Genomic DNA, 26,794 nt, shown 5'->3' on the forward strand with positions numbered 1-26,794 from the left:
CTTGCGGTATAGTCAAACTATTTCTTAATAGAGCAAAGAAATAGCGTCCTCACGTCACAGTTTCATTTTAAAAAATCTCCAGAATTTTAAGCAAAAATAAATTTGAAGGAAAGTTTGGCTTAATAAAGACTGCTTCACTTGGTGTTATGCGTTGGCTGATACATATTTACATAACTGCGTTACTTCATTTATTTACATATTAATGTTATAATTAGCTTTGCCAGTAAATATTAATCACTTAACCGTTATTGGCTTTTTAAATCAAAGAAAGACAATTATCAGATGGTTTCACTCATGTGGAATATAAGAAACAGCACAGAGGATAGGGGAAGGGAAGGAAAACGGAATGGGAAGAAATCAGAGAGGCAGACAAACCATGAGAGACTCTTGAGTCTGGAAACAAACTGAGAGTTGCTAGAGGGGAGGTGGGTGGGGGGATGGGGTAACTGGGTGTGGATGGGCATTAAGGAGGGCAGGTGATGTGATGAGCACTGGGTGTTATACGCAACTGATGAATTATTGAACACTCTACCTGAAACTAATAATGTACTATATGATGGCTAATTGAATTTAAATTAAAAAAATGTTGGGTAAAAAAAAAGTTACTGGCTTTTTATTTGTATTTTTAGTTATTCTTTTAAAAGATTTTATTTATCTACTTGAGAGAGAGACACAGAGCACAAGCAGGGGGAGTGGCAGGCAGAAGGAGAAGCAATCTCCTCCTGGAGCATGGAGTCCAAGGCTAGCTCGATCCCAGGACCCTGAGATCATGACCTGGGATCATGACCTGAGTGGAAGACAGAGCTTAACTGCTTAACCGACTGAGCCACCCAGGCGCCCTGGTTACTGGCTTTTTAAAATAAATAAATAAACCAGATTCTGCTTTTATCCCCTTAAGATTTATACTCTACCCCAGTATTAGAAAAATTAATAAAAAGGAAACTAAGACTCTACACATATTAAGAGAAGTATTTGTATACTTTCCAGAAAATTACATACAAATATTTTACTCTTTTTTTTTTTTTAAGACTTTATTTATTTGACAGAGAGAGACCCAGTGAGAGAGGGAACACAAGCAGGAGGAGTGGGAGAGGGAGAAGCAGGCTTCCGCTGAGCAGGGAGCCAGATCCCAGTGGGACTCGATCCCAGGACCCTGGGATCATGACCTGAGCTGATGGCAGACACTTAACAACTAAGCCACACAGGCACCCCACAAATATTTTACTCTTAATTAGTGCTTTGATAACGTTGACATTTCACTAAGGTGAAATGTTAAAAAACAGTTGCTATACCCACATTACTACCTTTAGTGAATACCACATTTGGCAAACCTACAGAATTGGCTCTTATTCCATTCCATTTATATACCATGAGGGTTGCTCTAAGCCTGCAAATGTTCTGAATGGGCTTTTTTTTTCCTTGGTAGTCTCACGTTAGGTAACACTTTATTTGCAGTCAACCACCGTTCCATGAATCCCTTAACATTAGAGAAATCAAAATTATATGTTAAACGGCTGTGGAAGGTAGGAGAGGTGCAAGGTTATACTTTCATTTATGCTTCAGGAAGACACTACTATAATTTGGGGAGAAAGGAGGGTGCTGCAAGATGGGCATGTTAGTTACCTATTGCTTCTGCAACAAAGTACCATGAATGCCATACCTTCAACAACACAGATTTATTATCTTCCGGTCCTGGAAGTCACAAGTCCAAAATGGGGCTTACAGGCTAAACTCAGGGTATTCTCAGAGCTGCATTTCTTCTGCAGGCTCTAGGGGAGAATCTGTCTCCTCGTCTTTCTTAGCTTCTAGAGGCCATCTGCAGTTCTGGGCTGGTGCCTTCTTCCTCCATCTCCAAACTACATCACTCCAACCTCTATTTCTGTTGTCACATTTCCTCTCTCTCCTCTGACCTTTCTACTTCTTATACCCTGCTTGTCTCTAAAAAAAAAAAAAAAAAAAAAAAGACCCTTTGTGATGACATTGGGCCCACTTGGATAGTCCAGGACAATCTTCTTATCTCAAAATCCTTAACACATGTGCAAAGTCCTTTTATTTTCTTGCCATATAAGGTAACATTTTCACACGTTCCAGGGAAATTTCTGGGAAAGGGTGGCACTATTCAGCCTACCATTGTGGGCAAGGATGTAGAATCTGGTTGAGGCAGGAGAACACTACAGACCCTTGCTCGTGATTTCATGTCATTTCAACCTAGTGCAACCATATATAGAGGTAGGATTGGTCTGCTGAGGGAAAATGGGGATTGAAACAATTCATTCTCCTTGGGGGTGGGGGAGGGCCTCTGAGATGACAAACTATTTAAGTAAATGCTATCTATAGAGGCTTTGGAAGTGCCAAAGTATCATCTAAATTTCCACACCCACTTTGCATGATGGGTAATATTATTCCCATTGCAAAGTTGAGGTAAGTCTCAGAAAGGTTCTGGAACCTCCCAAAGCCACCACTGGGTAGAAGCTGAGCAGATGCGTCTGACCCCCAACTCCCTGTATGCTGCCTTTCACCCAGGCCATTGGCCTGTTAGCTCATTCTTCAGAAAGGAACTGTCCCATGAATAGCCCTTGGAGGTGGAATAGGAATGAGCTGGGGGTGGGGATGGGGCGCAAATGGAAGAATGGAACTGCCATGAGGTGAAAAATGAGTAGAAAGACACAAGACCATTAACTCCTCAGCATGACTGCAGGGCAGTTTATCATTTGGCAGAGCTGAGGTGTCTATGGGGAGCAAACGATGGTCTTCCAACTAGTTTTCACCCATTTGGTGTTTTTCACCTTCAGTTCACCATATGAAGGTCACCTGAATTCTCTTTCCAAAAATACAGATACTTCCTTGCCTAAAACCTTCAAGATTCAAAATCCCTTAGCATGGCGCCCAATGCCGGGCAACACTCACTTCCTCTCTGTGCCTGAGTCTCCTCATCTGTGAAGTGAGAACAGTATGAGCGCCTACTTCATTGGTGTCCATGAGGACTTAAATAGATGACATAGGCAAAACGCTTAGCATTGTTCCTCCTGCAAAGACAGTGCTTAAGAAATAGCAACCATAATTATTACTGTTGCTCTCAATATTGCTGTCAGGACCCCATCCCAGCCAGTCCAGAGTGCAGACTAAGGCATTTAACAGAGTGACTCTTGGTGCGAAGTAGCAAAATATTGGTGCAATAGGAATACAAGTTCCTTAAATTGCATGAACTTTGGGAGACAAAACATTGGAAGTGGAGTGTGGGTGGTAAGATTGTTTTTTTCTTTGCTTACTTTCCTTTTATGGCCCGCCTCAAACAACCTACTTAGAGTCCATAATCTAGATCTAGGTGTGACTCAAATGGCCCAAGTGCATTTTGCAAAAGTCTACCCATGCTGATGCTTTGCAAATCCTTCCTTCAAAATTGCCGGAGAAGACTTTCAAGTGGCCGCCTTTATCAGCAATGGCTTTGGGAGAAAACTTTCTTGCCAAAGGAAAGCCCAAATCAGACAGTGACTTGTTGCAACTTCCGGCTTTTAGAACATTTATGGAGTGATAAAGTTTGAATGTACTTACATTATCTTTTTCCCTGCAAAAAATGTCCACACACTAATCACTAACTGCATAGTCATGGACTTTATCAACAAAACAAAACCACCAAAGGATATTTTGCTCTTGGAAGTCATTCTGCATTTTTTCTAAGTATTGCTTTTTTTTCCCCTTGGGAGGCCTTTGTGGTAAAAACAGTTTCCTCCTCATTGCATAGATCATTGAGGGTTTAGTGGGCTTAAAAGATACATTCAAGTGTTTTGTGATTGTAAAAACAAGGAACATATGCTCATTATGGATAACATGGAAAACACAGTGGAAAATATAAGGAAAAATTTTAAAATGACTGTAAGTTTGCCACTCAAAAATATTCTGTTTTTTCAAAATATTAGTTATTGGATATTGGTCGTAAGGTGAACTGCTAATTTTCAATAAATTATCACTGTAATTACAGGAAATTAAAGGAAACAGTAACTACTTCATTGTTAGGGAGCATTCCTGTCCCAATTTTGCAGGTAGCAAACCAAGTCCTGGGGTAATAAAATAAGTTATTCCTTGGTCAGAGAAAGAATGTTACTCAGGGGATCAAGCATTCACTTGTACATTTATAGGTCTTGTGCATATATGTATTCACAGTGTGTGTGTTTACGTATTTATACACACCGCTAGAACAAGTTCACAATACAATATTTGTTTTGTTCAGTGTGTTTTGATATTTTATTTTCTATACTATCCTACTTTATCCACTTTTTAGAAAATGTTGGCCACAAGCCTGTGAAGTATTTCATAACCCAATAATGGATCATAACTTATAGTTTTAAAACTTTGCTGTAGTTCTTTGATTAAAGATTTGAGTTTTCACATTTCGTGTTGGAGGCCATACTCCAGAATAGTGCTTCTCAAGATACTCGGAGAGTCAGGGACAGGATGCTCAGGACCAGCTGGATAGTTAAATCTCCTTGCCTGAGGTTCGTTTTCAATCTCAATCTGCAGGACTGACCTGGGGTTGGAATCTTTGGGAACCGCAGGAGGAGCCAGCTTTTGAGGGGAAGATATAACACCAAACAGGGACTTGTCTGCACACTGTTGAGATTCTCTGCCTTTTTCAGCTTGGGGCTCCCACTTAGACTCACTGCCCATTCAGGTTCATTCACGCACATCCTGTCTGGGTCCTAATGTAAACTGAATCGAGGGCAGAAAACATTGCTTTCTAGGGTGCTTGGAAAAAGTAAACACATTCAGTACATTCAATTGGTGGTTTTATAGCTATTTCTTCTTCCCTTACAGTTTTTCTCCTTATCCCTTGAGTAGCTGGCTTTAGCCCAGTGGGCTTTCGATAAGGCAATCTTGGGTTACAGAGTTTTGACTCTGTGTGACCTGAGTTCCCTAGTTTCCTCATCTGAAAAACCAGGGCAATAAAATCCACTTCACAGCTTGCTGGAAAAGGGTAAATCTCACTAAGAACAGGACCCAGCATGGGTCTGACTCAGAACTGGAAAGTAATGACTAAAAGTTACTTTTCTTCTCTTTCTTTGGGAGTTTTACCCCGAAAGCACATATCATTTCCTAACAACAGTGGCCAGCCACATCCTTGAGCTAATGAGTGAGCATTAAGAACATGGCCGACAAGCCAGAACTTTCCCTGCACAGAACCACAACTCCAAGCGTGGGTGCAGATAACTATAGTAGTCACCCATTTCTGCAGTTTTGTGTTCCTTGGTTGCAATTACCCACCATCAACCATGGTCTGAAAACTCCGAAAGCAGACGGTCCTACTTCTGACTTAGCATGAGAAGGCCCATAGTAGCCTAATGCTATGTCACAATGCGTACGCCATTCACCTCGCTTCATCTCATTATGTAGGCCTGTTACCCTCTCACATCATCACAAGAAGTAGGATGAGTACAATGTAATATTTTGAGAGAGAGACCACATTCAGATAACTTCTATTACAATATATTGTTCCAATTTTTCTATTTTGTTAATTGTTGTTGTTAATCTCTTACTGTGACTAATTTATAAGTTAAAGTTTATCACAGTTATGTATATATTAGGGGAAACATAGTATATATAGGGTTCAGTAGTATCCGCCATTTCAGGTGACCACAGAAGGTCCTGGAACACATCCTTGGTGGTTAAGGGCGGGCTACTGTGTTTAAGAAAAAAGTTTAACGTGACAGATACAAGTTGTATTTTTCCATTCACGGTAACAACTAAAAGAAAATCAAATAACAAAACCACAGTGTTTATCACACAGCGTATCTATAAAATATTTGGGAGATCTGGTGGTTGGAGGCCTGGCATAACTGTTTATCTAGTAAAGAAAACAAGGACAAGAAATAAACTTTGGATGTAACCTTGTGAAATATTTATGTCTTTGCTGAGGCAGAGCCATGGGAATTATGCTATTATTAGGCAGTGTTGTGATGAGAGGTAGTAAATCTTGACGGCAGAGTAGTCATCAAGCAGATTGGAGCAGTCAGCTCTTACTTATCAGCTGTGTTGGAGAATCGGTGAACTATTTTTGCAATAATTCTAGGGATGAAGACAGGATCAATTGGGGAAAAGGGGAATAAAGCAGTGTATATGTATCTCCAACAGAATAATCATTAGACTGCACTGTGATCATTTATCTGTTTCTTCCTTTAGATCAGGGAATAAGGGTCTTGCCTCTTCTCTTCATTCCCACTTCCAGAAAAATGCCTAATAGAGTGGGTGTTAAATAAATGTTGGTTGATGTTTATTAACTACATGAAGGGGAGCAGGAAGGTAGTTAGTACCATAATGCAATGGTACAGTTGGGGGCTGGACAAGGCACCTTGTCAAGAGAAAGTGGGTGGAACAGGAAGGACTCTATTTTCCCACACCTGCCTTTGTTAGGCTCAGAGATTTCACCAAATTATTCACAGACATTATAACACATTCACACCATTTACCCTCTCGATGATTTTTATGACTTTTTAGTTAGAGTCACATCTATAACTATTAGGGAAACTGCTAAGAGTTCCCCTCATCTGTCCATCCACAGCCTTCCAGCACACACAGATGTTATAATATGTACTCATTAAACATGATTTGACTGCAGATACTCACATTCGATGTGCAACATACACATATGTAAAGTACAGACAACCAAGCCATCCTTTCTCCACTTCTACCATAATCCCCACCATATCTAATTGGATCTCATATTTCCTTAATGTCCTCAACTACTTCAGAAGTGTCAATCAACAAACTAGCTCAGTTGTACACCGATAGAGTCACCCTTTTGAAGGAAGTATCATGCAGAATCCTCTGCCTCCAAGATTACCTGAGTATATGGACAGAGTCTAGAAGGCAAAAATAAAAACAAAACATATCTGGCCAAAAAATTGGGAGATAATGAGTATTGGAAAATACTGTGGACAGCATGCTCAATATCTAGTTTTTAAGATGATTAACATTTCCTACTTGAAATCTGTATCTTTATGCTATGCATTTTCTTTTGCAGTTTATACATTCATTTTTGGCTTCCTAAATTTGGTTTCCATAATATGATAAGGTTATAAGGGTGTTGTCATCTCCAAGACAGCTTTCTTATGTGATTATTTCTAAGAAAAGTTTTCTCATTTCCTTATTCTTTTGCAATTTTGGCAATCCTGTATTTCTTCCTGTTACACTATATGATCATGATGCCATTGATTTAGTGAGTAGACAGTTCAGGAAACAATTTTAGAAAATGGAGATAAAAAGCAATTTATAAAACATTTTAAAATCCAATTAACCTCAAAAAAACTGACAAAAACTAATATATCAAATGGTTCTCGGTGTTAACTGAATGATTTTAAGTATCTGTAGACTGATTATATCATCAGATGATCATGCCGGGAACAGAAAACTAAATGATCCAGATCTTCCATTGCAGAAGAAAGCGGACAGGCTAAATAAATTTATGTTAGAAACTGAACTTTATCCAATTTCATCTCTCCTACTATAGCTATCACTGAACCTTACATACGGAGATGAACCAAAAAATATATGGGGTAAATAGCTATTATCCATTCACTTCCTGCCCAGATCTTGCACCTTTAATTAGATGGACCTGCCCATATACCATGAGGCAGATGGCCCATAAAGGCCAAACATAACTATCCAGTTCCATTTGTGGCAGTCAAACTGGACTTCCTTTGCTTAATTCCTGATATCGTTCGGGTGCTCGGGCTTTGAATATATTTGTAGGTCCTACTTGTGTTCTTTGGACATGTTGGCAGACCATTGCCTCAGAACTTTCTAGAGACTTTAGTTCAGACTCATTTCTCTGGCTGCCTCAGGTACGATACTCTTCCTCAACTCTTTCACTGTAATTCAAATTCTGGCTCATCTGCGTTCACCTATGTCCCCAGAAAGGTTGATGCTGAGTGGTCAAAATAGGCAAATGGAAGGAAATCTAGGCTGTTCCCAGTCCTTCAAGGATGATTGCCTGATGTTCCGACCTCAGGACACATTTGTTACATACAACAGTGGCCTGGAACCATTTATTCATGCATTGTCTCAACAAACATTGGTTGAATGCTTTGTATGGATGATACTTGTACTGGAGATGGGGACGCAAAAAGAAATGAGATATGATAGCTTCTTTTCAGAGTGGGAGTATGTAAACCAGTGGTTCCCAACAACACGATCTGTAGCCAAAGGGCCAACCCTTGTTATGAACTTTCTGATGGAAGTGGCGTTTGAAATAGCTCCTGAGCCATGGAGGCCAGGCCATGCCTATCTGCCTGCTCTATCTCTCTGGACTCCCTGCTTCAATGGTAAACTCCAACTTAAAAAATCAACTGTTTACTTTTGTAGTTGTGTCATACCACACTGCTTCCAGCTTCCATGCCTTCGCTTATTTGGTCCTCCTTTTCTGGAATGGGTTCCCTACTCACTCACCTTAAATGGCACCGTCCTCCAAAATGTTTTCTCTGATAGCTCCCACCGTTCCAAGAAAGGGAATCAGATGCCCCCTTTCTCTAAGTGCCTATAAAGCTCTGTGCTTTGGGGCACCTGGGTGGCTCAGTTGGTTGAGAGATCGAGCCTAGCACTTGGTGCAGAGTCTGCTTGAGATTCTCTGTCTCCCTCTCCTCTGCCTCTCCTCCTGCTCTCCCTCTCTCTCAAAATAAATAAATAGCACCTTAGAAAAAAAAAAAGAAAAAGCTCTACGCATTGCTAAGTATCATGGACCTCCAGACAACTCCATATCTTTTTTTTCTTACTCCTATAGATTGTGAGTTTGGTGTGACAGAAAATGTCTTTTCCCTCTGTGTAGCTTAATTTATTTCTTAGCTTATAAGTAGTAGATAAATGTTGAAGGAATGAATGGATAAGTGGGTTAGAAATAGAGAAGTAGAGCTACTTGTGTTGGCAAGTTATCTCTAGCAGAAATGTGGAAGATGAAAGGTATTGAGCCAGACTATTCACTGGTAAGAAACAGACATCTAATTTAAATGGCATGAAAGAAAGAAAGAAAGAAAGAAAGAAAGAAAGAAAGAAAGAAAGAGAGAGAGAAAGAAAGAGAGAAAGAAAGAAAGAAAGAAAGAAAGAAAGAAAGAAAGAAAGAAAGAGAAAGAAAGAAAGAAGAAAGAGAAAAAGAAAGAAAAGAAGGAAGGGAGGGAGGGAGGAAGGAAGGAAGGAAGGGAGGGAGGGAGGGAGAATTTGTTGGCTGACATAGCATCCATGAATAAATCAGAGCCACCTGGAGGACATGGGTACCCAAACAATGTCCTTTGTAATTTTTTCCCATTTCATGTGCTTTCCTCTGGGCCAGCTTCATTCTCAGGCAGACTCTCCCCAAGCACTGGCTCACCTCTGGATCCCCTTTTACCAGTTTAGCAGCCCTAGGAAGAATTAAGAACTTATTTTTCAATTGTTTCACTAAAAATTCTAGGGGCTGTTTCTCATTTGAACAGGCTTAGGTCACTTGTCCATCTCTGAATCAACCAGTGGGCCTGGAGGGTGGGCCAAGAAATAGTTCATCCCCCTCAACTTCATGGACTGAGAGGGGGCAAATCTAGGATGTGTTACCAGGAAAAGGAGAAAGGGGAGCCCAACATGCCATTTCTGAGGAGACCCGATAGAGAGGCTGACCTATTCCTGGTACACCCTAATGCCTTTGGCCTGTAGGGCGGATGAGTTCAGAAATTTAGTGTCATGTTCAGACATCTTCACTCTTCCCCCATCAGAGCCTGAGTCATTACCTCAGAAGAGATCATTTGGGGCGAGCTAGGAGTAGAGCAGAGCTACTCTGCCCTTTCCTGCTTGCCAACCAGCACAGGTAGTTCTCAGGCTGGAGCAGTGTTTCAGCCTTGGTGCCCCCCACAAAGCAGAACCTGAGTCATCAGCCTGCCACACAGGGTGATTTATTTGGGGGAAATGTTCCCAAGGTTGGGACTGAAGAACTGGGAAGAGTGAAATAGAGTGTAGGCATCTGGGGTTTAGCCCTCCTAGGGCTCCTGTGAGAAGCCATGCAGAATATCTGCCTAAAACATGACAGAGGAGGAAATAGTTATCATTGCCTCTTCTTCCTTATTGGCAAGAGATTTTCCACCGCAGTGACGGAGAAACTTTGGGGCAGGAAGTCACCTGGTGCGGCCGAGGGGAGGAGGTGTAAGTTTACACCTGCGTGCGCTTGGTTGCTGCCGCTGTCATGACCAGGGCAAAGCAGTGAGCCCAGAGGCTGTGAACGTCCTGGATTTTATTAATTGTCAATTCCGAAAGATTTATAATAATTACAGGGGGCAAATGGAATTTAACCACCAAAGCATCCCTTTTAAAAAGGCTCTTCCATTTCCTTAGGAGTTGTTGCTTCTACTGGCTTAAAGAATGTGCATAAAAAGTTGGTGTTCAGGGGCGTCTGGGTGGTTCAGTTGGTTGGGCGACTGCCTTTGGCTCAGGCCATGATCCCAGAGTCCCGGGATCGAGTCCCGCATGGGGATCCCTGCTCAGTGCGGAGTCTGCTTCTCCCTCTGACCCTCTCCCCTCTTTTTTTTTTATTTAAGATTTTATTTATTTATTTGACAGAGAGGGACACAGCCAGAGAGGTAACACAAGCAGGGGGAGTAGGAGAGGGAGAAAGCAGGCTTCCCCCGGAGCAGGGAGCCTGATGCGGGGCTCAAACCCAGGATCCTGGGATCATGACCTGACCCGAAGGCGGACGCTTATCGACTGAGCCACCCAGGTGCCCCAGATCCTCTCCGCTCTTAAGCTCTCTCTCGCTCTCTCAAATAAATAAATAAAATCTTAAAAAACAAAAACAAACAAACAAAAAATCTTGGTGTTTAACTCTTGCAGAAGTAATCAGCTTGGAGAGGTACATGTTCAAACAAGAGATTGAACTTGTTTATTGTAATAGGCTACAGCAGTCCTGTGCTTATAAACATTTCTGCATTTTGGTTGAGAAAGATTTCATGGATTTAAGTGGCATATTAAAGAAAAAATAACGAACAACAAGAAACCTTTCCTTTTTACTTCATTTCCAAAAAACAAGAGATGTGAAGTCCTTCCTGGAAGTCAAATTCTATACAATCTGCAAGTGTTAACTGCTTCTTAACGTGCTTCATGTGGTCCCATTTTTTGGCAGCTTCTGTAGATAAGTTGGAGTTCTGATCTCCCTGAACACCCTCATTTACGTCAGTTTTGGGTTGGGTCTAGAGATCATTACAGCAAACACTTTCTGTTTTTCTTTAATTACATGAAATTGAGAGATTTGCACAGCATGATTGGTGCTGAAGTCAAACTCTTTAAGCCTATAAAACATGATGAAGTGTCCAAACTGGAGCAGCGGATAGTTCAGATTTTCGTATCTGAGCAAATATGAACTCAACAAAAATTCATTGTTTTTTTTTTCTAGGAAGCTAACAGTAAAGCATGCACGCCCACTGATTTCATTTGGGTGGTATTCTAAATGGATTTAGAAAGAGCAACTTTTTAAAAAACAACCTTTTTATTTTGAAGTAATTTTAAATTGACAAAATTGGTAAAAATAGTAGTTTCCTGTACTCTTCACTCAGTTTCCCCTTTTGCAAACACTTTACCTTAACAGAGTACTCTTGCCAAAGCGAAGAAACCAACATTGGCACATTCTTATTAATGAAAACTCCAGACTCCCCCGGACTTCACCAGGTTTTCCACTCACTGTCCTTTCTGGTCCAGACTCATCTCAGGTTACCATACTGTTCGTTGTCACCTCTCATACTTCCCTCTGAACTATGACCGTTTCTGAGTCTTTCCTTATTTTTCATGACCTTGACATTTTTGAAGAGTTCTAGTCAGCTATTTGATATTCCTCAATTTAAGTTTGAAGGATGTTTTTTTCATGGTTAGCCTAGAGTTATGAACTTTTGGGGAAAATACCAAAGAGTTGAAGTGCTCCTTTCATCACATTATATCAGGAGGCACATGATATCCACTTAACACCACATTACACCATTAACCTTCATCCTTTAGTTAAGGGGATGTTTGTCAGATTTCTGCATGGTCAAGTGACTAGTTTCTCAGAATTGGACAATTTAAGAAAATACAACAAGCTATATGAACAAGTTACAACAGGAGAGTTATGCTGTAGAGTGAAACAAAACTATGCAGCTATAAGATTGTTTTGCTGTGTTTGAATATTAGAAAAATTCAGCTAGGAGAGTAACAAAGTTTTTTAATTTTTATTATTTTTATTTATTATTATTATTATTATTTTTATATTTAGAGAGAGTGAGTGCATGGGTCAGGGGAAGGGCAGAGGGAGAGGGAGGAAAGAATCTTAAGCCTGGTCCAGGCACTGCACAGAGCCTGATGTGGGACTTGATCTCACCACCCTGAGATCATGACCTGAGCAGAAATCAAGAGTCTGATGCTTAACTGACTGAGCCACTCAGGTGTCCAAACAAAACAGATTTTTTTTTTAAAAAAAATCACTCCTCTCTCGAAATTCTTAACCATATATCACAGAGCATCTTTATCGTAGCATAATGGTTAAAAGCCATTCTCTTTGAGTTTGAGTCCCAGGTTCAACATCTTGTGGTTTTGGGAAAGTTACTTCACCTCTCTTCACCTTAGTTTCTATATTTGTAAACTTAAAGCCCCATAAAGATAACCTTAAAGTTCCATATCTACTTCACAGGGTTGTTTGGAAGATTGAATGTGTTAATATTTGTAGAACTCTTAGAAGAACACCTGCAATTTGCACAAAATAAACATGCTGTGCCTTGGGGTGGGTGCACTGGCTTAGTAATTTGCTCATGGTATGTGGCAACTAAATAAAGGAAGTGGCCTGTTTCATATTTACTCAAAATCCTGTAAACTCTTCTTTGTTAGCTACTATGTTTGTTGAAGAAAACAGCGAATTTCAGTGATTTTCTTAAAGTTTGTTCTGTAGAACAAACAAAAGAGAGATTATAGAAAAAATCATCTCTTCATGCCTTTCTGATTCTATAAACTTCATAAAATGAGCCTGTTTTACATGTACAAGGAAAAAACAAAGCAACACATCTTTCAAATTTTAAAGAATATTTTTGGATTTTTGAGCCAGTTTCCCATCAAATCCCAGAAAACAATTTATAATGAGAGGAGAACCACACAGACTCAATTATTCATAAGCTAGTCACATATTTACAACTTTTTCTCACTTCTTACTGCTTAACACAAATTTTAATCTTTTAATTTCCCTCATTTTCCCTCTCAGGATCATACTGATAAAGGCTAGAATGTCTTTAAAGGCAGGCATTCATTTTGTAAATCTTTTCCAACCAATGAGTTGGAGAGTAGGTCAAACTTCTTTTATAGATGAAGTGATTGAAAATAGGACTACAGTGGGGCGCCTGCGTGGCTCAGTCCCTTAAGCATCTGCCTTCAGCTCAGGTCTTGGGATCCAGCCCTTCATGGGCTCCATGCTCAGCAGGGAGTCTGCTGCTCCCTCTCCCTCCGCTGCTCCCCCTACTTGTGCTCTCTCTCTCTCTGTCAAATAAATAAAAGAAATCTTACCAAAAAAAGAAAGAAAAAAGAAAGAAAGAAAGAAAAAGAAAATAAGACTACAAAATAAATCAGTGGTAGATCTCAACAGTAAAATTTTTTTAAAATCCTGTGTAAGGGTGTCTCCTAGTAGAGTACAGATGTGCCTTCCTAATACAGAAAATTTTAAATGTGAAGAGAAAAATTGGGGAGTGAACCTTTCTATTACAATTTTTTTTTTCTTTATGGAAGGATTTACAACAGGTTGAGTTTCTGTTTAAGCAATGCTGGGAAAAGCTATCTCACTTAACGAACATTTATAAAGCGCTTAATCTGTGCTGGCTCTCACAAATGTTGACTCATTTCTCATAATTACCTTGGGGTAGACAAAGAAATGTTTAACAACTTGCAGGTGAAAGGTGGCAACCGGAGGTAAGCAGTTTCGCTACTACGTGCAGGCTTATTCACTAAACTGGGCTGCCTGGAGCCTGGTTCCTAGATACCCACACCTTGGCCAGAAGCCATTGCTGTCTGCCCCCTCCCCCCCCCCCCCCCCCCCCCCCCCCCCCCCCCCCCCCCCCCCCCCCCCTCCCCCGGCCCCACGCTTCCCATCGCATTCCATGCCTCCAAGAGGTCTGAATCCACCCCGGAGAATTATTACACTTAAGCCCTCTATACCTAATACTGAATTAGTAAGAGTTCTCTAAAGCTTCTGGTGAAAAAATAGTAAAGGTGTCAGGTTCAAAGATTGAAATTCCTAGTCAGAAAACAGAGACATGTCATTGTTGCTAGAGAAAGGGGGACGAACACTGAAGGCCCCATAGTAAATGGAACGGGATTTTGAGCGTGATTGGCGGTTCGTGCTTCATCCGCACACAACAGGACCAAGGGTGTTACACAGTAGGTACCCACTCTCTGGGGACCATGTGCTATTTTGTCCAGGGATGGACCAGAAAGGGAGAACTCCGCGAGCCTGCGGGACTAGCCCCTCTGCAGCTTCAGACTGGCCGCCGGTCCGGTATTTCATAGATCAAATCTGAATCCCTCCTGCATTTGGAAAAGGAGATCTCCCCGGAATTCGGGGAGTTCCAATATTTCAGAGGGAGGAAGGCAGTGCAGCAGGATACAGAAAAAAGAGATCATGTTATGGTCCTCAACTCTCACTTAAAAAATCAACACTGGAATCCACTTTAGACACTGATCCTTATTCCCACCAAATGGAAAACATGACCAAGATGATCTAAGTGTGAGTTGAGAATACACAAGAGAAACAGCTTGAACATTCTTCTCTGGAATCTGAGAAGCTATTTTTGACAGACTTCATTTCAGGTGTATGGAATATGCAAAACGAAATTTAGAGACAGAATATATAGAAATAAAGGATAGACAGTTAAGCAAAATTTGCCCCCTCACCGTCCTTAATTCCCCCCAAAACTGATAACAAAAGAGACGTAACTCTCCCTCTGAAGCTGCGGTGCCACCCTTGTCGGGGGCTCAGAGATCCGCCCCCGGCTCCTGGCCGGGCCACCGGGGATCGCTGGGCGCCCACGGTGCCCCCTGCAGGCTGCAGCTGCAGCGTGACGGCCCCTCGCGCCTCCTTTGGGGATTCCGCAGGAAGGAGAAGGTCCCCAACTCGCAGGGACACGCGTGTGGCCGGGCGGGTCCCCCTTCACCGCGGGGGCGGGGCCGCGCTGTCCTTTCCGACCCCGAAGCGACCTGCGGTGCCGGGAATTTCCCCGGCCCCGGGGCTGCTCACTTCCCCGCGCCCACCAGGGATAAAAGCGGTTCTCCCGGCTCCGGGAGCCACAGAATCCGCTCCGCCAGCTCGCGCTCCAGCTCGCCAGCTCCAGGCCCCGCCGCCCCGACTCTCCGAGCTGAGCCCCATGGCCCGCGCCGCCACCGCCGCCGCACCCCGCGCTCTCCGGCTCCTCGGCGCCGCGCTGCTGCTCCTGCTGCTGGTCCCCGCCGGCCGCCGCGCCGCAGGTGAGACTCGGCGCCCCCAGCCCACGGGCGGGACGGGGCGGGGGGGGGGTTGCTCTGGGCGCCCACCCCGGGGCCGTCCGCCAACCCGGTCTGTTCTCCCCGCAGGGGCGCCAGTGGTCGCCGAGCTGCGCTGCCAGTGCTTGCAGACCTCGCAGGGAATTCACCCCAAGAACATCCAGAGCGTCAAGGTGACGCCCCCGGCACCCCACTGCGCCCAAACCGAAGTCATGTAAGTGATGCCCCACACCGCTGCGGCTGCTCGCGTCCTTGTGGCCCCCACCGCCCCGATGCCCCCCGGCCCCCCGCCCAGCCCCACCTCCCGCCAACGCGGATTCTGCCTTCTCCCTGCAGAGCCACTCTCAAGAATGGGCAGGAGGTTTGCCTCAACCCCGAAGCCCCCATGGTCAAGAAAATCATCAACAAGATGCTAAACAAGTGAGTTGTGCTTTTTGTTCACACGTGGGACTAGAGTCATTGGTCACACATCCTGGCATGTGACTCAAGGACAATTATTATTATTATTAATTATTATTATTATTATTATCATCATCATCTAAAGCTTCAGTTAGGCCCCACAGGCCCCACCTGCATTCCTAAATAAAAGCATCCAAGAGCTTAGAGTTCTCTGCTGCACAACATAGGGAGTAGCCTTTTGATGCCAGGCGAGGGAAACTAGATTCAGAAAACTCTGGAACCTCGGGGTCAGGACAGGAGAAGAGTGCTGTGCAGGCAGATTCCCTGAGCAGCTATTAAGGATGACATTTTTCTCATTATTGGGCAGCTCCAACTGACCAGAGGAAGGAGGAAACTGATTGGTGGCTGAATACCTGAATCAGGCCCCGCCCTTACAGGAACCCAAGAGGAATCATCCGTTCCCAATGCCACCTCCGCTGGGCCTAATATGTTTGAGCATCTCCTAGGAGAGTTCTTCTGTTTATTTATTTATTTATTGGTTGGTTGGTTTTCAAAGATTTCCATGTTAATATTTTATATATAAAATAATTAGGATGTAATTGAATCTATTTGTGCACTGTACCACTATTTTTATTGTTTATTTTATGTTAAACCCAACTTAGTTCAACCCTGATTCTTATCTAATTTGAAGGTAAAAGGCTTGCAAATATTCTCCAATCATTAAGTTAATACTTCTGAGGGGCCCACAGCATTGCCAGCCACTGTGACTGAGGCTGGGGCGAGAGGGGGGTTCAAGCAAATAGAGAGTGAGGTCATTGTCAGTTTGAGGAATATATGTGTACATCTATTTTTGTAATTGTTTAAAAGAATGTCAGCTATTATTTATTGAAATAATTTCACAGTATGTGGTCAACATTTCTCATGTTGAAGCTTTAGGAACTACAATGTTCTAAATATCCTTTGGACATTTTATGTCTTTCTTGTAAGGCATAATGCCTTGTTTAGTGTTAATTACGCAGTGTTTCTCTATGTCTTCTAACAGAGAGGTTCAAATATTCATTGTTGTTTTTGCAAAGAACTTGAAAATAAAGTACTTCAAAGTAAAAAAAAAAAAATGTTTGTTTCATTTAGGGGAAAAAGGCTATCTGTACTGGACAAGCTGATGATTTACACCAGTATTTCTTGACCTTTTAAAAAAATTTTTCTTCCTGGACATTCAGTTTGCTACACAGAGAAATGGAACTATAATTTATGCTTAACTTTATCTGATGGTAGCTGTCACTCCCCTTGAGTTTCACAAACCCAAGAATGTGCTTTTCCAAAGTGTGGGCTTCCCTCGGCCCCTCAGTGTGAGAGTCACCGATATATATTCCTGTTTTTTGATAAGGAGCTCCTTTCCACCCTAATACTCAAATCTTCTCTCCTCAAAAACACTTACATTCTTATAGTAATCTTAACAGGGACTCTCATTTTGTTGCTTTTGCTAAATGATTTTTCAGTTACTGACAATTTAATGAAGCTGGCAGTGAAATGGTGGTAAAGTAGATTTTTCCTTCAAAACTCAAATAATTTGTGTCACTCAGAGAAACACAAAGAGTGAGTGGCTGAGTACTTCACTTATGAAAAGATCTAATTGACATTTGGGTTCAATTTTCTAACCTTTATTTATTAGTAACAACACTCAGTTTAATGTTACTCCAATTCTTGATATCAAATTGTCAAATAGAATAGTTTTAAGATTTGAGTGCCTTCGTTCTCATCATTCCTGGCACAATTTTTCTGGAACCTGATAGATTGTCTAGCCTGAGAAAGTCCTTTGGAACTTGATATTCAACACTGCCCCGGGATGATACCAACACCAAGACAGAAACAAAATTTGTATGTAAAGAGAGGAAAGATCCCTATAATCTGAAACCGCACTCCAAACCTGAAAAGGAAGAATGTTTGTGGATGTGCGGAGTGTGCTTGTCCCTGAGTCGGGACTCATTCAGGAAATCCTGAGCCTTGGGTAAAAGCCTTCAGCAGAGGCAAGAAGTCAGGGCTGGCCCCCTCAATACTTGAGATCAGGTTCAAGTTTGCCCAAGCAGCTGGGTAAGTAAGGACTCCACGTAGCGAGAAACAACCTCTGTGAGCTTTTTTTCATAAAGTTAAAAATGGTAACCTCTTTATAACTCTAATGTTACTAGTTATCAATGAGATAAGAAGGAAGAAAATTTGTGAATGGTACAGAAGTAAGTAAATGTCAGCCATTCTAGCAGCTCCACAAATTCCAGCATTCACTCCCTAACCTAACCCCAAGTCAAGGGACATTGGAAATTATTTATAAGGGGAACACCAAGGGCTCAGTCAAGCCCTCACACCTAAGAGAAGTCCTTACATTCAAACACTGGCTTGAGCTTGCTCTACTGGCCACTGAGCTCTTGTCAATAAGGAACATGCAGCATAGAAAGGAGAAAGGAGATGTTCTGTTCATGTGGTGGTTAAGGACATAGGTTTCAAAGAATCAGATAGACTTTGGATAAATTCCCAAAGTTCCAGCTCTATAGCTTGTTGACTGTGTGCTCTTGGGCATGTTTCTTGACTTCACCAGCCTCATTTCTCTGCTATAGAATGGAGATAATAACGTAATACACTTGCTGAAGTTTTAGCAGGGATTAAACTTTATCAATGGCTCCAGAAATCTGCCATTGGTCCTCAGGCCAATTCCATGGACATTGTCTCAGTGTCTGTCCTGGATCAAGTGGGTATGTACTATACTTTTCACACCATATGGCCCTGAGACTTGGCAAGTACAAGGCAGTCTCTTACGGAGAGTGTTAGGGCAGGAGATGGGACACAAGGGTGTGTGAGGTGGTGGTCATGAAGTGAAGTGGGGAAAGGTTATTGGGTGACACAGCCCAACTTCCAAAAGTCATCAGCAGGAAACAGCAATGGCAACACTGACTGAAGTTTCTTGAGCAATGTTACCAAAGGAGCTAAACCCAGAAAGGAGGAAATATGGCTGATCCTATTATGTCATTATGAGTCCTTCTTTTGAATGCTATTGAGATGTCCTCGCAGGATTTCCAGACATGACTGGAAAGACACTGGGGGATGGCGGAGGTAACAAACCTGTGATAGTATAATGGGGCAATCCAGAATAACAGGTGATACTGTTTCTCTTTTTTTTCTGACTACCCACACAAATAATAAGGGGAAGGTCTTATCTCATCTTCACCATTGATGCCCCACTCCGTATTTTCTTCACTTACCAATGACGTCCACAGTTGCTGTGGGACAGCATCTATCCTTGCTGACAACTTCCCAACTCAAGCTCCCCTATCCTTCTGATCCTCTTCCTGAGGGCTCTCTCCATTTGGGCGTGGGGAGGAGGGGAAAGGCAGAGAGAGTTTGTTTGGCTCAGAGGCAGGATGACCTGTGATTTAATGCCCTCAGAGGCCAGCTCATTGAGAGGCAGGAGTTAGTGGATGAATATTCTATTTTCCAGTCCCTTGGTTGGACAATTCTAGAAATTACACTATATGTGTGTGCGTGTGCACGTGCGTGTGGGTGTGTGTTTTAAGAGGAACTCTTTTCTACCTTGCTACTCAACTTTATCTCTTCAAAAACATTTACGTTCTTATAGCTACCTTAACAAGGACTTTCATTTCATTGCTTTGCTAAATGATTTATTTATAAATATATTTATTATATATATGCTTTCCACCTCTCTCTTCATTATGTTCACATTTTCTGTTAAATCCTTGAGCATATTGGGGTGCCTGGGTGGCTTAGTCGGTTAAGCATCCGACTCTTGATTTTGAATTCAGGGTCATGGGATCCAGTCCCCATTGGGCTCTGCATTCAGTGGGGAGTTGGCTTGAGATTCTCTCTCTTTCCTGCTCCCCCACCAAGCTTTCTCTCTCTTTCTGTCTCTAAAATAAATAAATAAATTCTTAAAAAATATCCTTGAGCATATTTATAATAACTAGTTTAAAATCCTTGTCTATTAATTCTGTCATCCTGTCCTTTTTATTTCTATTGACTGATCTCCACCCCCCCACACCCCATTATGGATCATGTTTTTCTTCCTGGCATATGTAGTAATTTTTTATTGGATGCAGGAAATTCTGAATCTTATGTTGTTGAGTGTCAAGATTTTGTTTTCTTCCTTTAGAATCTTGGTCTCTGTTATGGCAGCCTGTTAAGTTACCGGAGAATCAGCTTGATCTTTTTGTAGGCTTGTTTGGAAGATTTATTAGGATGATCTAGAGAGAGTTCTTTTCCCCAAGGTTTGTTTAGCTGTACTACTAAATCATGCCCTTTCCGTGTCTCTGCTGAATGCCCTGAGTGCTTACAACGTCCCTTCACTCTAAGAAGTCCAACCTCAAATATCTACCCACCCTATGTAGTCTAAGAATTGCTCAGCTTACAGATCTCTGGCCACTCTCTGCTTGACCCGGTGGACTTTCACCTTATGCATGTGACTTAGTATTGATCAGAGAGACCCAATGGAACCTCAATGAGGATTTCCAGAACTCTATTTTCCTCCGTGGATCTCTCCTTTCTGCAACCCTACTCCATAACTTGTAGTCACCTCAGTTTCCCTGCCCTCCAAGACCCAGAAATTCCAGCTTAACATCCACCTACCTGAATTCAATTCTCTGTCTCCTCAACTCAGCAAAATCACTGTGCTCTGCTTGGGATCTCCCTCCCTGCGCAATGATCCAGAATTGTTCCAGCAAAAAAACCAGGGTGATCATGAACCTGATCTTCTTTGTTTCCTTTTCTCAGGGATCCTAGTCTTCTGCTGCTTGTTATTCCAATGTCTAAAAGCAGTTGTTCAATGTTTTCCATCGCGTTTTCTAGTTGTTTATGGCAGGAGCTTAGGACTGTTCCCTTTTATTTCAATATGGCTGGAAATGAAAGTCTCAATGGGACAATTCTGAGGAATATTTTACAAGATTTCTCAGAGCCTCCATAGCAAGATTAATCTTATAGTGGTAGCCCATTTATTACATAGACCTTATTAGTGTTTTTTTTCTTCCCTAGCCCACATTCCCCCATTCCCTCACTTGCTCTTTTTTTTTTTTTTAAGATTTTATTTATTTATTTCAGAGAGAGAGTACACAAGCTGGGGAAGACAGGCAGAGGGAGAGGGAGAAGCAGACTCCCTGCTGAGCAGGGAGCCTGACGTGGGGCTCAATCTCAGGACCCTGAGATCATGACCTGAGTTGAAGGCAGATGCTTAACCAACTGAGCCACCCAGGTGCCCCTCACTTGCTCTTCTTGTGATTCTTTCCAAGCTAAACTATTGCACACGAGTCTCAGTATCAGTATCTGCTTTCAGGAGAACTTGGTCACTTGGATTCCCCAGATGGATTCCCCAGAAGTTAGATTTCAGTGCTAGGGCTCGTGTACAACTATTTTATTAAGGAGTACATTCCCAGAGAATCAGGAGGTAGGAAAATGTGAAGTGGGGCAGGGAAAAAGTCAAAACCTGGAAATTGGATCCGTAAGGTCCTAAAATGGGTCTGGGGGGAAACCGTCTACCAAACCCACATTCAGGACCTTATCTTCCCCTGTGAAGAGGATGATGTGCCTATTGACATTCTGTCCTCAAAATTAAAATTGATAAATATTTTCTTTTTTAAGTGAGAATTAGTTGGGATTGTTTTTTTGGCTTTCAATAGTTTCCTGAAACAAAAAACCCACATAGTTTGGAGAAGAATAGACAAGTTGCACACTAAAACCGGGAACTGATCTTTTAGCAGCCAGATAGGAGTTTAGTTCAAAACCTGAGAGATCATGGGGTGCCTGGGTAGTTCAATCGTTAAGCATCTTCCTTTGGCTCAGGTCATGATCCCAGGGTCCTGGGATCGAGCCCCGCATCGAGACTCGCATCGGGCTCCCCGCTCGGCGGGAAACCTGCCTCTCCCTCTCCCATTCCCCTGCTTGTGTTCCCTCTCTCGCTGTGTCTCTCTCTGTCAAATAAATAAATAAAATTAAAAAAAAAAAAACAAAACCTGAGAGATCACACAAAAAATCAATTCTTTCATTTTATAGATGACACTATGGAGACTCAGAGACCACCAAGGAATTACCAAATGTCACAGAACTGTCCTATTTCACAACGGGTTAAGACTCAGCTTTCTGATATTTAGTACAGGACTATTTTCACTAACTGGATCATTATTAAATTTCTTTAGTTTTTGTTCCAGGGTTGGCTTTCTCAAATGTGTAGAACCAGTCTCGGGGTACTAAATAATAGCTAGTAGTCCATCCATACCACAAGCTTCTGTAAGGTATTCTAAAGAAAACACGATGAATATTGTAGCCAAACAATTTGAAGTAAAAGATGGGTTCAGCCACATTATGTGATCCGCAAAGTTACTCTCTCAATTATCTATCACCTCCCCAAAATGTAGTGGCTTGCAACAACCATTTCATCCCGCTTCATGACCCTGTAGGTCATCAGTTTGGGTGAAGTGTTCTGATGGTCTCTGCTGGGTCATTCATGGGGCTGCAGTCATCTGTGGCTTGAGCACGACTGCCTTGCTCGCTTGTCTGGTGCTTGGTGTTGGCTGTTGGCTGGGCTTCATGCCTCCAGTGGATGAGCTTGGCCCTCTTCTTATGGTGCAGCAGCTTTGCAGGAGAGCAGGAATGGAAGCTCCTAACGTTCTCACGTTTTTCTTCCCCTTTATTTTTTTATTCAAATGTAATTAACATGTAGTGTTATATTAGTTTTGGGTATACAATAAAGTAATAAAGTGATTCAACAATTCTATACATTCCTTAGTGCTCATCATGATATCCCCTCAAGGGTTCTGGAATTTTTGTTTTGAAATATCCATATCACTTCTACCACATTCTACTGCCCAAAGCAATATCAGCACAGGGTCAAGGGGTTTGGGAAATAAATTCCACTTCTTGAAGTGAGGAGCTGTTAAAAATTTACAGCTCTTTTTAATCTTTCATAATTATTTAACCTCCCTGGGATATTCGATTTTCTCATCTGTAAGATAGAAACATCCCTGGTCAAGTTTCCAGATAATACACAAAAAGGTCATAGAGTTGTGTTGACACAAAGCAGAACTCAATAAATGGTTGTTACTACCATTATATTTTGTTGTACCTCTGTTAGGGTAGGTAAATATTTTGAAGAAAGAAACATAAGATTATGGTTAAAAATGGGATTTTTTTTTTTTTTTTTTTTTTGGTGACTTGCATGTGTGTACAGGTCTCAGGTGTGTGTGAAAATTCAACTAATAAAATAGATCATCTATAAAACTTTAGAAGCTGACAATCAGAGCATTTTAAACAATCTAGATCCAATTCTACATTAATTGTGCTCCAGATCAGGCAGAGATTTTAGTAGTTCTAGAATGAGAGACCCACATTTGATAAGGAAGATCTCTGGATCTTTATCACTATTTCTTTAACAAATTCCTTAACAGCCATGATGTCTAAGCCTGTTTTTGAAGTTTTGGGAAACTAAATTATTTTGAATCTTTCAATAGTTGATTATCTCATCTTTGTATTATCTTATTCTCATCATAATATCTAGACACAGCATTTCACTTGGTAAAGATGGAAAATAAAACTCAAAGAAATCAAGTTTGCATCTGAATGGTGTTTCTAACTGATCTGCAGCTTTTTGGTTTCTATAAAGGCCAATATCTGATTAGTCCATTGAATGTTGTCAAATTATTAAAACTTACCTGATTTTGAGATTGGAATCACTTTTTTCTCTTTCTTAATATGCCAAGACCCTTGTCTTGGTCTGTCCATGCTATTATAACAAAATACAATGGACTTGTGGCTTATAAACAACAGAAATTTATTTCTCACAATTCTGGAAGCTGGAAGTCTGAGATCAAGGTGCCACTATGGTTAAAGAAGGGCTTCTTCTGCGTCATAGACTGGTCTTGTATCACCTGGCAGAAGGGGCAAGGTTCTGGTGTCTCTTTTACAAAGTCATTAACGCCATTCGAGGGTTCCATCTTCATGATCTAATTATCCCATCTTCTAATACCATCATCTTGGGGCTTAGGATTCAAACCTGTAAATTTTGAGGAGAAGCAAACATTCAGACCATAGCAACCCTTTGTAAACCTGTGCTCTTGTGCATTTCTCTGTCTGGAATATTTGTCAGCCTTTAGCTCTGATGAACTTCCTTTCATCTTGAACAACTCCAATGTGACTTCCCCAGTGAATTCTCCCACCGCTCCCCCCAATCTCCCCTCCAAGTCCCCCCTCCTCTGCATGCAGAGAACCTCGGGTTTACATCTAACTTAACATAGATCACCTTCTAGTTTTGTCTATTTACATGTTTGTCTCCAAACAGCCTGTGAATTCCTCAAGAGCAGAAACTCAGTTTTTATTCTTTGACTATTTAATGTCCAACAAAGGCCTTGGCAGGTAACAGATGTTCAATGATAATTATCAAAAGAAAAGACCTTATTTAAGCTAGGTTTACCTTCAAACTATATCAGCCCTTAAAGAAGCACTAATTCTTCAGTTAAATGCTGTTATGGGTTGAATTGTGTCCCCCCACAGTCACTTCCCAAATTCATAGGTTAAAGTTAGAACCTCCAGTACCACATATGGAGGTAGGGTCTTCACAGAGGCCACCAAATTAAAGTGAGATCATTAGGGTGGCCCTAACCCAACATGACTGGTGTCCTTATATAGAGGGAAAATTTGGAGATAGACAAGCACACAGGGAGAACACCATGTGAAGATGAAGACAACCATCTATAAGCCAAGGAGAAAGGCTTGGAGCAGCTCCTTCCCTCCCTGCCCCAGAAAGAACCAACTCTGCCAACACCATGGTCCATTGGAATGGATTGTGGGCTTCTAGCCTCCAGAATTTCAAGACAAAAAATTTTTCTTGTTTAAGCCACCAAGTCTGTGGTTCTTTGTTATGACAGCATGAGGAGAGTAACGTCAATGCTTTGATATTTGATTTGTTAATGAAAAAAAAATGTGCTCAGTGTGGAATAATAATTAAGGTCATTTATAAAACTACTTAAGGAAAAAGTTCATAGTTCACTGTTACTTGCTTCAAGCCCATTACAACTGCTGCCTTCAAACCACAAGTAAACTGTAATTTGCTATTTTTGACAGGACAAGGGTTATTGTAGTCTGAACTTCAGTTTCTTTGTAGGTTACTTAAAGGTGGAATTGGAGCTTGGCAGATTCTATTATCACCTTGAGTGGAATTATGCAAAGAGGTACAAACACCAAAAGCAAATACTTGCGGAGGAAAAAGCATTTTAATTACTTACTTTGTACAAGCATGACCTTTAGAAAGTGTATAGGCATTCCTTTGACTCCATTCTTTAAGTCACCGTTAACTAACTGGCATTGAACTCTTCAGGATTATGCAGTTTCCCTCCCCAGGAAATAATAGGTTCATCTCTCCTTTCAATAAATTTCGTATCCTGCTCCCAAACCTCAGCCCTCCTCCAAATAAAACAAAGCTTGAAAAACAAACCCCATTTCCTTATCCGCTTGTGACAAGCACACTACTTAATAAGCTGCTACTTTCATTCTTCAGTGGGGAGAGAGTGCACGAACAACAAAAAATTCTCAGAGCTACAGAAGGCACATAGAAGAGGGCTGCCTTGTTTCCACCATTCAGACAAGGGTCAAGATTGAGCTCAGTCATGGCTGCCAAAAGCCCACAGACACTCCTGCTGGCTGTCCTTGTCCTGAGCATCTTTGGTAAAGCAGCTAAAGCTTTTATATTCTCCTTTGCAAAATTTAGCAAAGATTCCAGATCTTATGAGATTGTATTTAGCATTGAGCAAAATGGAGAAGCTGTAAAATTAAAACCTAAGCAGAACATATGTTTAGATTGTGGAGTGTCAAAGAATTTCTTGTTGAAGTAATTTTTAAAATTTTAACTTCTTAGAAGATATGTAACTGTACGGGTCTGTGCTTGTCTTACCAGAGATAACCACAGGAGCATTCCTGCAAATAGGTTTATTTATTTGTTTATTCTAACGATGGTAGGCAGATGGGAATTGCCACTTTCAACTGATAGAATTCACCTAAAATTTTTATGTTTACAACTTTTCATAGGAGGAAATCAAGTTGATTTTTACCACGAAATAAGTTATTTTATTGACCAGGCATAATTTGAAACAATGAATTATTGGTCTAGTGTACTTAACCATTCTTCATAGCAGATGCTTCATAAATGTGTGTTGATTATAAATAGAGCAGATGATTAGATTTGTGTGATTGCCTCTCTAACCCTTGCAGTACTTATTTTGTGAACTGAGGGTCCTGCTGTATTGATAATTAAAGGATAAGCATGGGGCTGTCTCTGTTCTCACTCAGGGTTTTGCCATTCTTTTCTTACACAGCCGATCCCTGTGAGGGCCAAGAGTTGTGATGTCAGTGTATTCAGACACATTCTGACTTTATTTCTCCTAAATTCTTTACAAATGTCCAACTGATACCTGAAGGTGCTTATTACTGCAGCAGAAAAGAAATCATGTGAATAGTAAAGTTATGGGGGACAACTGAAGCCTCTAGTACCGGGCTTTTCAAAGCTGACATTTGTATTAAAAATGTGCTAGATCGAGAAGACAGGAGACCAGGGCTCTGAGCATTATTCATGCACAGCGTGGGAAAATCATTGTCCAGTGCTTATGTTCTCATTTCTGAAAACATCGTGTACCCTCTCCAAAAAGAATAAGCTCTCACATGGGAACGTGATTTGAGTGGCCTTTGAAGTCAATGGACAGGTACAACGAGCAAAGATACATGGCCTCAGTGAGAATACATGGGTGAATCTTGATTGTCTAGAGATGTCTCTATTAGACACTTGGGGAACACAATAAATCCAGCATGGCCTAGTGGCTCTCGAAGCTGACTTGACAACCTTTCTGAAGCATCAACCTAGAAATATAGAGCTTAG

The 26,794-nt window shown here is 41.5% G+C and overlaps 1 protein-coding gene across 1 annotated transcript; it reads left to right on the forward strand.

The window, feature by feature from the left end:
* The first annotated feature begins 15,348 nt into the window (after nucleotides 1-15,348).
* On the forward strand, nucleotides 15,349-16,991 carry LOC116628160 (growth-regulated protein homolog gamma-like). The gene is made up of 4 exons (XM_032398320.1): nucleotides 15,349-15,468; nucleotides 15,574-15,697; nucleotides 15,820-15,903; nucleotides 16,250-16,991. The coding sequence occupies exons 1-4, from the start codon at nucleotides 15,369-15,371 to the stop codon at nucleotides 16,257-16,259; spliced, it is 318 nt and encodes a 105-aa protein (XP_032254211.1). The 5' UTR covers nucleotides 15,349-15,368; the 3' UTR covers nucleotides 16,260-16,991.
* Nucleotides 16,992-26,794: the final 9,803 nt, after the last annotated feature.

Source organism: Phoca vitulina, unplaced genomic scaffold, assembly GCF_004348235.1.
Source record: "Phoca vitulina isolate PV1807 unplaced genomic scaffold, GSC_HSeal_1.0 scaffold3, whole genome shotgun sequence".
Lineage (NCBI taxonomy): Eukaryota > Metazoa > Chordata > Mammalia > Carnivora > Phocidae > Phoca > Phoca vitulina.

Excerpts from the sequence above, each read along its gene's own strand:
- LOC116628160 (XM_032398320.1), top strand. The coding sequence starts at position 15,369 with ATGGCCCGCGCCGCCACCGCCGCCGCACCCCGCGCTCTCCGGCTCCTC. Across the intron at positions 15,469-15,573 it reads CGCCGGCCGCCGCGCCGCAG|GGGCGCCAGTGGTCGCCGAG; the intron begins GTGAGACTCGGC and ends TTCTCCCCGCAG. Across the intron at positions 15,698-15,819 it reads TGCGCCCAAACCGAAGTCAT|AGCCACTCTCAAGAATGGGC; the intron begins GTAAGTGATGCC and ends TTCTCCCTGCAG.